Source organism: Drosophila rhopaloa, unplaced genomic scaffold (assembly GCF_018152115.1).
Source record: "Drosophila rhopaloa isolate 14029-0021.01 unplaced genomic scaffold, ASM1815211v1 contig_155, whole genome shotgun sequence".
Lineage (NCBI taxonomy): Eukaryota > Metazoa > Arthropoda > Insecta > Diptera > Drosophilidae > Drosophila > Drosophila rhopaloa.
Genome location: NW_025335034.1, coordinates 10,232,186 through 10,246,667, shown reverse-complemented (window position 1 = coordinate 10,246,667; position 14,482 = coordinate 10,232,186). Strand labels below are relative to the sequence as shown.

At 41.3% G+C, this 14,482-nt stretch overlaps 5 protein-coding genes across 7 annotated transcripts; 3 read left to right on the top strand and 2 right to left on the bottom strand.

Annotated features, from left to right (window-relative positions):
* Positions 1 to 208: 208 nt before the first annotated feature.
* On the bottom strand, positions 209 to 730 carry LOC108050130 (uncharacterized zinc finger protein CG2678). Its single transcript, XM_017131634.2, has one exon. The coding sequence runs from the start codon at positions 728 to 730 to the stop codon at positions 209 to 211; it is 522 nt and encodes a 173-aa protein (XP_016987123.1).
* An 864-nt stretch (positions 731 to 1,594) lies between these two features.
* On the top strand, positions 1,595 to 2,584 carry LOC108050137 (putative riboflavin kinase). The gene is made up of 2 exons (XM_017131648.2): positions 1,595 to 1,929; positions 1,994 to 2,584. The coding sequence occupies exons 1-2, from the start codon at positions 1,845 to 1,847 to the stop codon at positions 2,368 to 2,370; spliced, it is 462 nt and encodes a 153-aa protein (XP_016987137.1). The 5' UTR covers positions 1,595 to 1,844; the 3' UTR covers positions 2,371 to 2,584.
* A 513-nt stretch (positions 2,585 to 3,097) lies between these two features.
* Positions 3,098 to 5,301, top strand: LOC108050135 (amidophosphoribosyltransferase). Of its 2 annotated transcripts, none has more exons than XM_017131645.1 (2): positions 3,098 to 3,227; positions 3,305 to 5,301. In XM_017131645.1, exon 2 carries the CDS (start codon positions 3,312 to 3,314, stop codon positions 4,929 to 4,931), a length of 1,620 nt encoding a protein of 539 aa, XP_016987134.1. In that variant the 5' UTR covers positions 3,098 to 3,227; positions 3,305 to 3,311; the 3' UTR covers positions 4,932 to 5,301. The 2 variants fall into 2 exon arrangements, with proteins under 2 accessions (XP_016987134.1, XP_016987135.1); XM_017131646.1 differs by having other exon boundaries at positions 3,108 to 3,227; positions 3,308 to 5,301.
* Positions 5,302 to 5,643: 342 nt separating this feature from the next.
* Positions 5,644 to 7,284, bottom strand: LOC108050136 (transcription initiation factor TFIID subunit 7). Its single transcript, XM_017131647.2, has 2 exons — positions 7,023 to 7,284; positions 5,644 to 6,966 (listed from the first exon to the last, which is right to left on the bottom strand). Exons 1-2 carry the CDS (start codon positions 7,119 to 7,121, stop codon positions 5,722 to 5,724), a joined length of 1,344 nt encoding a protein of 447 aa, XP_016987136.1. The 5' UTR covers positions 7,122 to 7,284; the 3' UTR covers positions 5,644 to 5,721.
* A 1,386-nt stretch (positions 7,285 to 8,670) lies between these two features.
* Positions 8,671 to 13,270, top strand: LOC108050139 (ER membrane protein complex subunit 1). Of its 2 annotated transcripts, XM_017131650.2 has the most exons (13): positions 8,671 to 8,913; positions 8,969 to 9,611; positions 9,859 to 10,005; positions 10,074 to 10,386; positions 10,467 to 10,487; positions 10,851 to 11,185; positions 11,241 to 11,435; positions 11,497 to 11,574; positions 11,633 to 11,834; positions 11,892 to 12,044; positions 12,116 to 12,286; positions 12,349 to 12,582; positions 12,743 to 13,270. In XM_017131650.2, the coding sequence occupies exons 1-13, from the start codon at positions 8,813 to 8,815 to the stop codon at positions 12,901 to 12,903; spliced, it is 2,754 nt and encodes a 917-aa protein (XP_016987139.1). In that variant the 5' UTR covers positions 8,671 to 8,812; the 3' UTR covers positions 12,904 to 13,270. The 2 variants fall into 2 exon arrangements, with proteins under 2 accessions (XP_016987139.1, XP_016987140.1); XM_017131651.2 differs by lacking the exon at positions 10,467 to 10,487.
* The last annotated feature ends 1,212 nt before the right edge of the window (positions 13,271 to 14,482 follow it).

Here is a 14,482-nt window from a genome sequence, read left to right as displayed (position 1 = left end):
ATCATATGAATAATTTTGGAGAATATAATTTACAGAGTATTCTGCAAGGGTATAACAACTTCGACTCCGCCCGAAGTTAGCTTTCCTTTCTTGTTTTTTGTATATATGTATTATTTTGTATGCATTTTTGTTATTTTCTAGTAATATAGGACAGGGATTTTCAAAGAATTTATGTAAAACACTAATTAAATCATTTTGCAAATTTTTCTTACCCTGGAGTCAGTTTGTGGGACTGAACTGGCTTTTCTGCGCTTCGAGTAGGCCTCTTGTGAAGATTTGGGATAAAACAAGATTCAGCAGGAACATCTGCATGATTATCTTTGATATGTGTTCGCGGTTTCTGCTGTTGATGATTATGCCGATCTGCTTGGATCGGCTTCTGCTTTTTATCCTGATCGTTGTGACAGTTCGTTTGATCCTCATGACGATCCCTTTCCTTCTTGTTTTCCGGAAAACATGGCTTGTTAAGAACGTGGCAGAAGTGCTGATAGCTCCGTTCACTCTTCCACTTGAACCGAAAGGCGATCTGGGCGGCTAGGGCACAGGACAGACAAACGTACTGAGGCAGTTGGTCGCCACGTCCCACTGGGCGATTGGTGCACTGGGCCAGTATGTCTGAGAGGCTCACCTTTAACTCGTTAAGGTCCAGATCTCGGACATCGGTGAAGATATACACCAGAGTGCCAGTCTTGTCCATACAAATCCGGCATACGTTATTCATGATCTTCATGATCAATATATCTCCAAGCTAAACACTCTCAAATAGCACTCTGTTTCAATAAAAACAGAATACGGTGTTTTATCAATTGAAAATCGACATCTTGTGAGGTTTCGAAATACCCTGTAGACTAGGTCTTTACAATAGTTTTAATAAACTCATCGCTAGTATTTCATAATGAACAGTTCATTTTGTGACAAAGGTGGGGCCATCGGGGGATGAAGGAGAGTATCTTATATATGTACATATGTATGTATATGTACATATGTATGTTTGCTTTTTAATTTTATTTGCTTCAAATTTTGTTGTATTATATTATTCTCAAAGATAGTTTTTCAATATTAATAAAAACAAATTGAAATTTACATGATTCTAAAATATTTAAATGTACATGAATTTACAAAAAATGATGGCAAGAAAATGAAAATTTAACATTTTTACTTGCCATTTGAGATATTTTTTACATATATAGTTTTGCACTGCGAGTTAATTTCTAATTTGATATTATTTTTAAATTACTGTTAAAGTAAAAAAGGTAGGATATACCAAAACTGTTTGTGTAAAAATGGTTTATTTTTAAAACCTGTGGAAACTATACAAATTTACCACTTTTAAAATGTAGTTTTGCACTTAAAAAGTATGACAAGAATGTCTTACTGGGCTATACCACAGACAAAATTGATTGAAAAATAATTATTACTATAATTATTACTATAATTATTTTTATTTATTAGTTAAAATATATTTTTTCGTGCCCCGACAGAAATGGCAAACCCTCTCACAAAAAAGTTTTCTACGCGACTGCACCGAAAAACTTTTAAAAGTTGGCAGCTCCATGGCAAACAGCTGACTGATTAACTTTCTGAATGCGAACATTGTCTGAATGTCTATGCTTGTGAATACTGTGCTGATCAATGGGAAAAGTAGTAGTTATGTGAGTGGCTAGGAAGTTATAACAACGAGCTCTGTAGAGAACCCTGCTTGATTCTTCGCCAATCTCGATAAATTAGCCCGCTACGCTTTGCGGTCACAAAGAATAGCGCAAATCAACCGCCTGTTGGTCTGGGGAAGTCATATCAAACGCCACCGCAGCACATCAGGGTTAGAGTCCAGGGAAATTCGGGAAATGCTGAGCCAACTACCCCTCTATGCTAGCGGCGAAATCGTCCGTGGTTTTGGACGCGGCTCCAAGGAGCTGGGCATCCCAACAGGTTGGTAGCGACGTCAGGTGAACCCCGAAGGTCATTGCTAATTGATAACCAAAACACTTGTTAGCTAACTTTCCGCTGGAGGTGGTGAAATCCCTGCCGGAATCACTACCCACGGGTGCTTACTACGGCTGGGCGAACGTGGACAATGGACCCGTTTACAAAATGGTCCTTAGCATCGGCTGGAATCCCTACTATAGCAACAAGGAGAAGAGCGTCGAGACGCACATGCTGCACAACTTTAACTGCGACCTTTACGGACAGATACTTAAGATATGCATTGTCGGATTCTTGCGATCCGAGCGTAGTTTCGACTCCCTGGAGTCGCTGATTGCCGCCATTCGGGCGGACATTGAGCAGGCCAAGGCACTCCTGGACGAGGCGGACAAGGCCAAGCTGAAGGAGGCTCTTTTCTTCACGGATAAGCTTTGCCCTCTGAAATAGTTATTTAACTAGTTACCCTGGACAAGGAGGCTCCACTCTTCACTCTTCTGTTAATGGAATTATTTATTCCACATGTAATCTTATCACCAAATTTGCACAATGTACAAAGCAAATTTCGAATATCGATTCAAGTACTTAAGTTGGCTGTTTTCATTTAATTCCGATTCTCTAATCATGACACAAAAAAATATAACAAAACGCATTTAATTTTTTACTTATCAAGTTTATTAACTAAACTTTTTTCTATAAATGTCCGTGGAAATACACTTTTTAGTAAAGGTTATGATTCATCAATTCCTTTCGCTTTTCAGATGTTCCTTTTGGAAATTTCTAGTTTTTCCAGCATGTTCTTATTAATTCATAAACAACAGTTTATAGATGGACAGGTTTTGTTTAATATTCAATATTTTATTTAGTTCATTTCTCAAATTTAAAATGAAAAGGACACTTTCATATGGCATTTTTAAATGTATTAAATTAATTTAGTTTTCAATACTTACCCCTTTGCACACAAACTATTTAAAGTCATTTCAACTTGATATAAAATGTTAATGTTCTTATTTTTGTCTCAGTGTATTAGAAGCTTAACAAATTAATTTTTTGCTTAATACAAAATTATAAATAAATTTTCTATAGTTTTTACAATATTATTTTTATAATTTTAATTCAAAAACAATGGTCATAACCCCTTGTTTGTAGGAATGCCGTTATCGATCCAGGGCCTCCGACTATCGATAGCAGCGACCGATCGATATTAGGCTTGATCTCGTCCCCTCCCCCACCTGCACAAAAAAAACTAAGCTGCGTGCGAGCGTGCGAGGATTTTTCTTCAATAAAACCGTTGCGTAAAACAACAGGTAAGTCAGATCGACGCCAGCTGCACCACAAGCTGGATTAAGCAAAGTTAAATTATCATATTGGACATATCTCCCAGCAGCAACATGTCACCGCCACAGAATCAGCAACAGTCGCAACATGTGCGCATGGTCGGGCAGCAGCAGCAACAACAGTCGGTGACCTCCACTTTGGAATCGAAATCCATCTCGGCCAGCAAGGAGCTAACCGGTTTGACCCACGAGTGCGGCGTTTTCGGTGCCATCGCATGCGGGGATTGGCCCACACAAATGGACATTGCACACGTTATCTGCTTGGGTCTGGTGGCACTGCAACATCGCGGGCAGGAATCCGCGGGGATAGCCACTAGCGAGGGCAATTGCTCCAAGAACTTCAACGTGCACAAGGGTATGGGTATGATCAGCACCCTCTTCAATGATGATTCCATGAAGAAGCTTCGCGGCAATCTGGGCATCGGACACACGCGATACTCCACCGCCGGCGGTTCCGGAGTGGTAAACTGCCAGCCTTTTGTGGTGCATACGGCCCACGGAGCACTAGCCCTGGCTCACAATGGCGAGCTGGTCAACAACGAATCTCTGAGGAGGGAGGTTCTGGCTAGAGGAGTGGGTTTGTCCACTCACAGCGACAGTGAATTGATCGCTCAATCGCTATGCTGTGCTCCGGAGGATGTTTCCGAACTGGATGGCCCCAACTGGCCGGCCAGGATCAGGCATTTTATGATGCTGGCGCCACTCTCATACTCGCTAGTAATCATGCTGAAGGATAAGATCTACGCCGTGAGGGACACCTACGGCAATAGGCCCTTGTGCATAGGAAAAATCGTTCCCATAAATGCTGGACATGGCAATAGGTCTGACACTCCTGCTGATGGCTGGGTGGTTTCCAGTGAGAGCTGCGGATTCCTCTCCATTGGAGCTAGATACGTACGAGAAGTGGAACCAGGAGAGATTGTGGAACTCTCTCGGAGTGGCTACCGCACGGTGGATATCGTGGAAAGGCCCGACTTCAAGCGCATGGCTTTTTGTATATTTGAGTATGTTTACTTCGCCCGTGGAGATAGTATCTTCGAGGGCCAAATGGTCTACACAGTGAGATTACAGTGCGGTCGGCAGCTGTGGCGTGAAGCTCCTGTGAAGGCGGATATTGTGAGCTCCGTTCCCGAATCTGGAACAGCGGCGGCTCATGGATATGCCCGAGAATCTGGCATAGAGTTTGCTGAGGTTCTCTGCAGAAACCGCTACGTGGGCCGCACTTTTATTCAACCCTCGACCAGGTTGCGGCAGTTGGGAGTGGCCAAGAAGTTTGGAGCTCTGTCCGAGAACGTGGCCGGCAAGAGATTGGTCTTGATAGATGATTCCATCGTGCGAGGCAACACCATTGGACCCATCATCAAGCTGCTGCGGGATGCAGGCGCACGGGAGGTGCACATTCGCATTGCCAGTCCGCCGCTGCAGTATCCGTGTTATATGGGCATCAATATTCCAACTCGTGAAGAATTGATTGCCAACAAACTGAATGCCGAACAACTAGCCAGGCATGTGGGCGCCGACAGTCTGGCATATCTTAGTGTGGGGGGTCTCGTGGAAGCTGTCCAGTTGAAGCACAGGGATGCAGGGGATAACAAGTCCAAGCCCACAGGACACTGTACCGCCTGTCTCACTGGAGAATACCCAGGTGGACTACCCGATGAGCTAAGCTGGTGATGCCGCTTGAAGACTCTCTGCAATTCGTAAGAAAATAGCTTTCGGAAACCAGTTTTGTACCATTTTTCCCACCACAAAAAAATAACGTATGCAGTATCAAAAGCCATAAAGGCCCAAGAATTGCTGTCACAAATTTTGCATTTAGTTTATCTAGAATTACAGTCCTCCCATTCCTATTTACGCACTCTACCTTCTTAGATCCTAAGTAAGAGCCACACGTGCTCTCCTAAACTAAAAGACACTTATTAAAAAAGTCTGGTCTAAAATTTCACTCTCATAGTACAAAATGTAATCCTCTATGTTGTCCATATTGAATATCTTTAAAATATGATTGGGAATGCCAATAAAGACATTTAGATGAGAACCGTTACAGTGATCAGCGTTTGGATACTTTAAGAACATGGGTAGGCCTTAAAGATATAAAATTTCGTATTCGATGTCGTCCAGTTCAGCCCAAGGTATGTTCAATAAGCCGATGACCATGGTTTAACGAAGTAATGCATCATTTCATAAGTAGATCATGTGCGATGCACATAACTTTGTAGAAAAATATATCTGTCTCTTACATTACATATTGATCGCAATTGCTTACTTATCAATACTTATCGTAAAGTAAAAGAAATAATGATATGCACAATGAGTAAATATAACTTATCCGCGTAGGTCTTGGTAGCAGCACAGTTTCAGTTCAAACAATTACCCGAAGGCATTCTATGGTGGATAAGCTTTTATAAAATTGTATAACTAATTGTATCAAATATAACTATTTCTTATGCAATCTGTCCCAACTTTAGGACTCCAGCAGGTTCTCAAAGTCCTTCAGCTCCAGTTCTCTTTCAATGACCTGAGTGTAGAGATTATCGAGTGTCTCCTGCATACGTTGTTTAAGCGTGGCATTCTGGATGGAAGCGATTTCCGTGGATTTCTGTACCTGTTGCGTCTTCAGCTCGCTGATCTGCCGCCTTAATTGACTTATCTTCTGGTGCACCTGTTGCTGCGAGTACTGCGGCTGCGGCTCGTCTATAAACTCCATGTTCTCGAACTCCTCTCGTTTGGTCAACATCTGAGTGTCGTAAAAGCCACTTGGAGCAGCCAGGTTGGAACTGGAGCCGGCCGCGCTCAGCTTGGGACTGCTGGCTTCATGACCAAACATGGATTTATTGAACTCGTTTCGCTCCATTTTCATACCACCGGCTCCTGTATTACTGCCACTAGCGCCAAAGAAGTCAGACATCCGTGAATCATCCGCCGAGAGACGTGAAGATTCCTCCAGCTCGCGCTGCTGAATGGTGGTGTTGTCCCGCTCGGGCTCATCCTCGTCATCTGTTGTAGACACTTCCTCGCCGAAGATGTCGTGGGCGGCAACTCCCATGTTGGGCGCCCGATGTGAGGGAAAGTTGCTGGCTTCATCATCGTCGGATTCCACATTGATGTCCTGCTGGGAGCTCATTTCCATGATCGCCTTATCGCTGGCATGCATAGTGGTTTCGTCTTGCAGATCATCATCCGCATCGTTGTAAGGCTTTATTTCCGATTGATCCAGGTCATCAATGGGCTTATCTTCCTCGTTGATGATTTCGTAGTCAACCCTGACCGCTTCATTATCGATGCGGAGCAGATGCTTTACTTCCTTTTCGATTTCTGGAGCTTCAACATTTTTTTTTTTCAGAGTCTTGCGAAATCGACGTTTCCTCACATTCTTGCAGGGCGGTGTAATTCCGTGCGGGAACAGGTACTTTTTATCCACTTTATTGGGATCCTTCTTTTTGTTTTTGTTGGGGGACTCCTTCTCTGTCTCGTCCTCTGGCTCCTCCTTGCAAATGAGTATCTGGCAAATGTCCGCCGACTTGTAAAAGCTTTTGTTGTCGATTGTCTTGTAGCTCTCCACAACAGTGGGCAAGTCTACTAGTTTCGTGTATAGCAGTTGGTCGTCTAGTCGCACTTCGCCGTACCTTAGATCCTGATCCAGTTGGATAGTCAGGCGATCCTTCACGGTGCCTGCATTTATTGCTTCATGGACATTTTCAGCCATTTCCTAGCCATAAAATCAACAATTACCCGCTTTGGTTTCAATAAGGCTCAATATCTTACCTTTGGTACACGCATGATAAACTGGCTCTCCAGTTCGACGCCATCTTCCCTCGGCTTGTGCTCAGCTTGCTTGATCTTGTCGCTCTTCTTTTCAAACATTTGGAAGGATTTTCGGGATAAAAGAGTAGTATTTCCAAAACAAAATAAACACTGACGTTAAACTGACTTTTCACAAAACTAGTGATGGAATTCGGTTCACAAAAAATTGCTAACTACAAAAATCATTTCTAGACCTATTCACACTAAAAGCCTAGTACTCAGATCGACAAACGAGTACGCTAGCGTAAAAACTTTAATCTTTCCAGTGTGACCAAACTTTCGACAGTTTTTTCACCCCGGTAACCAGAAAATAGCATAGCGCTGCCAGTCTGCTGAAATTAGCTTTGGGTAAACGTTCGTCAGGTCCTAGCGAAAAGATTAAAAAATGTTATCTCTTTGGGTGTCTGCTGTCAGAGCAGAGTGTTTCTTAGGACAAAAATGGCCTAGAACTCAGATCGAAAAACGAGTTCGCCAGCGGAAAAATTTTAATCTATCCAGTGTGACAGCATTTTTGAAAATTCATCAGTAATTCATCATGCTTGTCAACAAGCAGTTAAAATTCAAAATTCTTATTCGCAGGAAAGAGCCTTTAAAGGACTACGACATGCCTGCCGCTATACAAATAAGAAATCAATATAATTTAAATTTAATAGTGTTTTGATAATCATTTGATAATTTAAGCCTAGTACTCAGATCGACAAACGAGTATGCTAGCGTAAAAACTTTAATCTTTCCAGTGTGACCAAAATTTCGAGAGTTTATCAGATTTAAGCGTGCTACGGTCGTACTGTCAATCAGCTGGGTTTGTTGACAAGCAGTAAAAATTCAAATATCGTATTTGCGGGAAAGAGCCTATAAAAGATATTATCAAATACCTTGGCAAGACAAGTACAAAGAAATTAAAAAACAATACAATTTAAATTTAACAGTTGTTTTTTTTTTAATTTACTGATAATTATTTGATAATTTAAAGTTCATAGCTGTATTTTTATTGTGTTTTTTCGTAGATTCCTAAAATACATTTTGCTTTGACAAGAGGCACCCCAGATCAAAGACCAATATAATCTCTATCATGGAGGGAAAAACTCAAAAAACTCGGAAAAGTCGATTGCAGGAGATTACATGTGAGGACAAAATAACATTAATACTATCTGGGGTGCCTCTTGTCAGAGCAACATGTTTTTTAGGTCAAGAATGTACGAAAAAGCACAATAAAAGTGCAGCTATGAACTTTAAATTAGTAAATAATTATCAGTAAATTAAAAAAACAACTGTTAAATTTAAATTGTATTGTTTTTTAATTTCTTTTTACAGCTGCCTTTAAAGGCTCTTTTCCCGCAAATACGATATTTGAATTTTAACTGCTTGTCAACAAACCCAGCTGATTGACAGTACGACCGTAACACGCTTAATTCTGATGAACTCTCGAAATTTTGGTGACACTGGAAAGATTAAAGTTTTTACGCTAGCATACTCGTTTGTCGATCTGAGTACTAGGCTTAAGCTTTGAGCGCAAGGCAAAACGGGCATGTGTGAGTAGGCCATAACAATTGTTTTGAATGTCGGGTTTAATCGAATATCGATGTTTTTGTCGAAGCCAACCCTGTGCCAATTTCTTCTTCTCATCCTCTTTGCTATGACGGAAAACACGAATTAATGTGGATTTCTATTAGTTTATAACATAAAAAGATTTCGGAAGTTGAATAACTAGAGCTCTCGTGAGTCGAAGGGGAGAAAGCAAGTCGGACGACATGCAGGAGAAGTGGTTACTAGCCAAGCTCTCGGTGGTGGTGCTCCTGCTATTGAGCACCTGCTCGGCGCTCTACGAAGACCAGATTAAGAAGTTCGACTGGTGAGTGGGCCTTATAACTGACCATTGACCCGACAGATAAAAGTCCCTCCTGCAGGCGAGGCGTGAATGTGGGCGCATTGAAGCAGTCCCGGGTGGACCTGAACCACTTCCAGCCGCGGATTCTGGTCAGCACCAATGAAGGAGTGGTGGCTAGCTTGTGCGTTAAGACCGGCGAACTGCTGTGGCGCCAGATACTCGAGCAAAAGCCGCGCGGCGACATCAAGCTACTGCAAGTGAGCGGATTCTCCGACGACAGCAGCGACACGGCCGCCGCTCCGATGGGCAGCAATCTAGGCTTCGACATGCTCACCGTACAGGGACATGCGCCTGCTCTGGTGCGCGGCTGGAACACCAATATGGGCGCCCTCGAGTGGGAGTGGTCCATCATGCCGCTGAACACGGAACGCGCCCAGGAGGCGCTGTGGTTCTACAGCAGATCTGTGCTCTACCACGTTCTGCCCGCCTGGCGGAGCCACCTCGAGGTCACCGCCTATTTCGCCAGCTCTGGTCACACCACTGGCAGCACCAGCAAAGTGATGGCCTCCTGGATCACTCCAGAGAGCTGCTCACTCAGTGGCACCTTCTACGTCTGTGTGGACGGTAAGCAGTTAATCAGCCTGGATCTGGTGTCTAAGAGCGGTCAAGTGATCCGGACTTTGCTCGAGGAGGAGCCCAAGGGAAAACTTAAAACCGTGGCGGTAAGAGATATAAATATCAGTCTCACAATTTTTTGAACTTGAATCTGTTTTAAAATACTTAAAGATTAATGAAATGAATTAATTGTATTTTACCAAAACAATTATTTGTTTTTATATTTTATTTTTTTATTTTGTAAAATAACAATTCATTATCATATATTTATAATTTAAATATTTATTTTATCTACACTAAAAATAACATATTGGTCTATATTTTCACTAAACTATTTTGTAAACTTTTCGATAGGGTCTCAATGGTGTTGTGATTGTGGATGGCAGTCTTGTCAGTGTCAACAAGGACCAATCTGTATGCAATGGACTGCAAAGCTCTAGCTTCACCGTGGGCAGCTTTAACTACCGCAAGATCTTGGCATATGCAGATCTGGTTTCTGGGGTAGGTGATTCCTTAAAAATAATTATAGTTTGACAACTTATTGTTCCGTTTAATTTATTTTCTGAAAGATTCTCAAGATCAATGCCGTATATCTGGATAACTGCGCGCCGGCGACTGAGATAGAGCAGAGTTTGCCCTTCCCCGTTCACTTTGGCATTCCATCGCTAAGCAACTTCGACTGCAAGCAAAAGCGCAATGGCGATGGCAAGAGTTGCCTTTTTCTCTTTAGCACCAGTTCCGAATCCATTGTGGCCGTGCAGCAAGGACGCATTCGTTGGACGCGTGAGGAGGCGTTGGCCAATGTGATCGACTCGCAGTTTGTGGATCTACCACTTGCCGATACCGAAGGCACTCTGGAGAGCGAAATGAAGGGCAAGGCCGGTGAGTGTTAATGTATTTTGTATTATCATTACTTTAAGCTAAATTGTAAAAAATTTATTTTTGACGATGCAAACCAAAAGGGGATTTCACAAGTTTTGAAAGTAAGTGGAATATCCATAATAAAGCAGGCCTGCAATTTTATTTTTTTTTTTTTATTGTGGGCATAATTTTAAAAACAGTTTAATACAATTGGTATAAAAACGAAAGTTGACTAATACACATTTGCATGCAAAACTATTTTTTATTTGACAATAAATAATTAATAATAACTATTTCGTTTGGCGAATGTCAATTGTATTCATAGGGAGCGAGGTCCTTGTTTGTAAAATAATTGATTTTAATTTATTAGTTGTATGTATTAATGATTGATTTGGTAGTTTTTATTGTCTGTATGAAGCTTCTATTTCGATATATTATTTAAAGAGATTTCATTGCTCATTTTTATTACTTTTTCATTTAAACAGGAGACATTGCCAGCGCTTTTTTGCGTCGCATCACGACACAAGCTGTTCAAATTAGGAGCTTGTTCCTTCATGTCATTGGCCTCGGTCCTCCGCCCACGGATACTCAGCGGGCTGGCCTGGTCCGCGATTCCTTTGGTCTCCACAAGATTCTGGTTCTACTTACGCGTGCTGGAAAGATCTTTGGCATCGACAACATCTCGGGAAAGCATCACTGGCAGCTGTATCTTCCCAATGTTAATGGTTTTGATAATGACGAGCAGATGCGTCTGATTGTTCAGCGGTCGGCGAAACACTTTCCACTCCAGCCTCTTTGCGTTATTTTAGGCAAAGATGCTGTAAGTCTGACTAATAATTAATATAAATTCTTAGCTTACCAAACTTTATTCATAGGTTAATAGTAATGGTGTGCTTTACCGCTTTAATCCCATCACTGGACAACCATCGGAAGGAGGTCTCATTCAGCTGGACTACAAAATCAAGCAGCTCTCGTTGCTAGGGGAGACGGAAAAAGACTTTGTAAAGGGGATTCTGTTATTGGATGCTTCTAACAAGGTCCATGTATATCCCCAACACGCGGCACCATTGGTAAAAAGAGAGGTACTATTCTAAATCGGTTTACCTTTAAAGTATTGCTTGTCTTTCACAGGCCGATGGCATGTATCTGTACACAGCCGATGTAAGAACCGCGGAGTTGGCCGGCTTCTTCGTCAAATATGCGGGCGGCGTAAGTATTGACACTGTACAGCCTGAGGGTTATCAACTAATTGACATGTTTCCGCTAGAAATTGTCGAGCACGCATGTTTGGAATGCCCGCCTAGGCGGCCACAACTCAGAACAGCAGATTATCGGAGTTTCCGGCAAGAATCCCATCGAGCATGTCCACTCCCAGGGCCGTGTGTTGGGCGACCGATCGGTGCTATATAAGTACATTAACCCCAATTTAGTGGCCTTTGTTACACAGGCGCCAGATGCCACACACAAATGTAAGTCTGCATGTACTTTATTTAAATTGAAATCCCTTAACATGTCACCTATCTCAGCCGTGCTCAATTTGTATCTGGTTGATGTGGTCTCCGGCTCCGTCGTTTTTACCATAACGCATCGCAAGGTGCGTGCTCCACTGAGCATTGTTCATTCAGAAAACTGGCTTGCCTACTCCTACTTCAATGAGAAAGTGCGACGCACAGAAATAAGTAAGTTAAATAGGGTAAAAACTTTGATAAAATGCAACAAATTTGTACCCTCAAAATGTACCTCTTCACAGCGACCATTGAGCTGTACGAAGGCAAGACTCAGGCGAACAGCAGTGTTTGGAGCTCCTTGCAAGCTCCACCGATGCCTCTTGTGGAGCGTCAGTCTTATATACTTCCAACAATTGTTGAAGCTCTGAGGGAAACGATCACAGAGCGTGGAATTACCAATAAACATGTGCTGAGTAAGCTATTAAAAGTTATTTGATTATCGAGTATCATGTTACAATACAACAAAAATTTCTAGTCGGTACCGCCAGTGGTTCCATTGTTGAAATGCCATGGCATTTGCTGGATCCACGGCGCCCCATTGCATCCACTACTCAAGGACGTGAGGAGGGAGCAATTCCCTACATACCAGAGCTGCCTTTGCCAACGGAGAGCCATATTAATTATAACCAGACGGTCGCCCGTCTTCGTAATATTTTTACTGCGCCCAGTGGTCTGGAGAGTACCTGTCTAGTCGTTGCTACGGGTTTAGGTAAGCATTATTCATAAAACAGGGCCCTGATTTTGAGTTCATTGAGTAAAATTCATAATTTAGTATAATTTATTTATAGCAAGAGATATACTTACCGTTATATTTTTATTTCACATACTATTGTCAAATTAAAACCAACTAAACTAATCTTCTCTTCCAGATTTATTCGTTACGCGTGTGGCGCCTTCAAAGACGTTCGATTTGTTAAAGGAAGACTTTGACTATATTCTCATTACCATAGTGCTAGTCGCGCTCACATCGGGTTCGTTGATTGTTAAGCATTTAGCATCACGTAAATTGCTCAAGCAGGCATGGAAATAGGCGTGACATTATTGCTTTATATACATATAATATTTTACTGCGACCAAATACAACAAGGGAGGATGAAATGGAGTAATAATTCTGGTAGCTGCATAATGCAATAATGCGACCGATAAAAACTCGTTCTCAACGCTAAGCCTAGGCAATTATTTATAAATAATTATATAGCGTTAAACATCAAATAATTATAAATAGCTGTTGAAAGGTTTTCATTGCATTTTTCTGTTCCTTTGATTTGTGTACGTTTAAATTTCCATATACGAAAAATATCAGCATTGAAAGTGTGTTTAAAAAAATGTAGTTAATAAAAGCGTTTGTAAAGGAGGACAATGGTAAAGTAAATAAATAATTTTTTCATCGGATTGAATACGATTTTTGGTTTTATTTTGATATCCAAAAAATTCTTTTCTGGAAGAAACCTGCCTAAATAGAGCCGGGACGCGATCTAAGTTAAAATTTTATTTATTTCAGTATTAGGTAATATACATAAATCGCATTTACAATATAATAACTAATTTAGGGAAAGAAGTAACTAGCTGCTGTGGCCATCGTCTCGACAAATTGATAACAATTTGGTTATATTTGTGATTTAACATTTGATGAGAGGGGATATTAGATAATTAATAGGGGTGTTTAAATTTGATGTATAATTTTATATATCCGTAAGAAAGATAATAATAGTTTATAGCTGGTAGCTGTTAGGTCAGTTAATAGATTTGATGGCGGGGTAAGAGCGAAGGATGTGCTTATGTGTGAGATTTGTGTGTCCGGTTTTTAATTGAGTGAGAATGGCGCCTGCCCTTCCGTTGATCGAAGTTGTGAACTTGATGTCTTTCTTGTCGGGGTTGAATTGTTTATACCAGTGGTCAAACGACGACCAGTCTTCCAGTTCGATGTCCAGCAGAATGTTTTTGATGTTTTTCCAGATGTCCTGTTGTACTCCAGGTATGATTGTGTGGTACGGAGCTTTGTCGGCTAACTCGTTCCCAATTATTCCTATATGAGCCGGGACCCATAATAGTTTAATTTTTCTATTGCTTTTGATGCAGTGGTGACGATTTTCGGATAAAAGGTTATTGTTATTGTAGAAGTTTTGTACTCCTTGCAGGGTGGACAGACTATCACTGCAGATGATATATCTTCCTTTAAGCTCGAGAGCAAATAATCAATTATGGACAGCAACAAAGCTTTTGTCGCTTGTATAAGTGTGGTCCGGTGGATGAGAGATCGCTTAGATGTTAAGAATTGAGTTAAAATACTTGCTTTAACTATTATGCTTATATAATAATTAAAAATTTTTTTTTCCGACAAGTACAAGAGGATTTTTCTGAGTGACGATTTACAAAATGTGCCCAAAACTCTTACAATTTTAGGTTAAATAATTTGGTAAGGTCCATGTAGTAATTGATTTGAACAAATTAAATACCCGTATTCGGGGAGACAAATAGTTTGCCAAGTACTTTCAGCAAACAATAAAGGATAGTTAAAGCTTATGAAAGGTATTGGCACAGTTTGTGAATCGTTACAACGTACAAAAAGCTATTAGTAGTTATAGTTTAGAAGGAAGATCTGTCTTTTT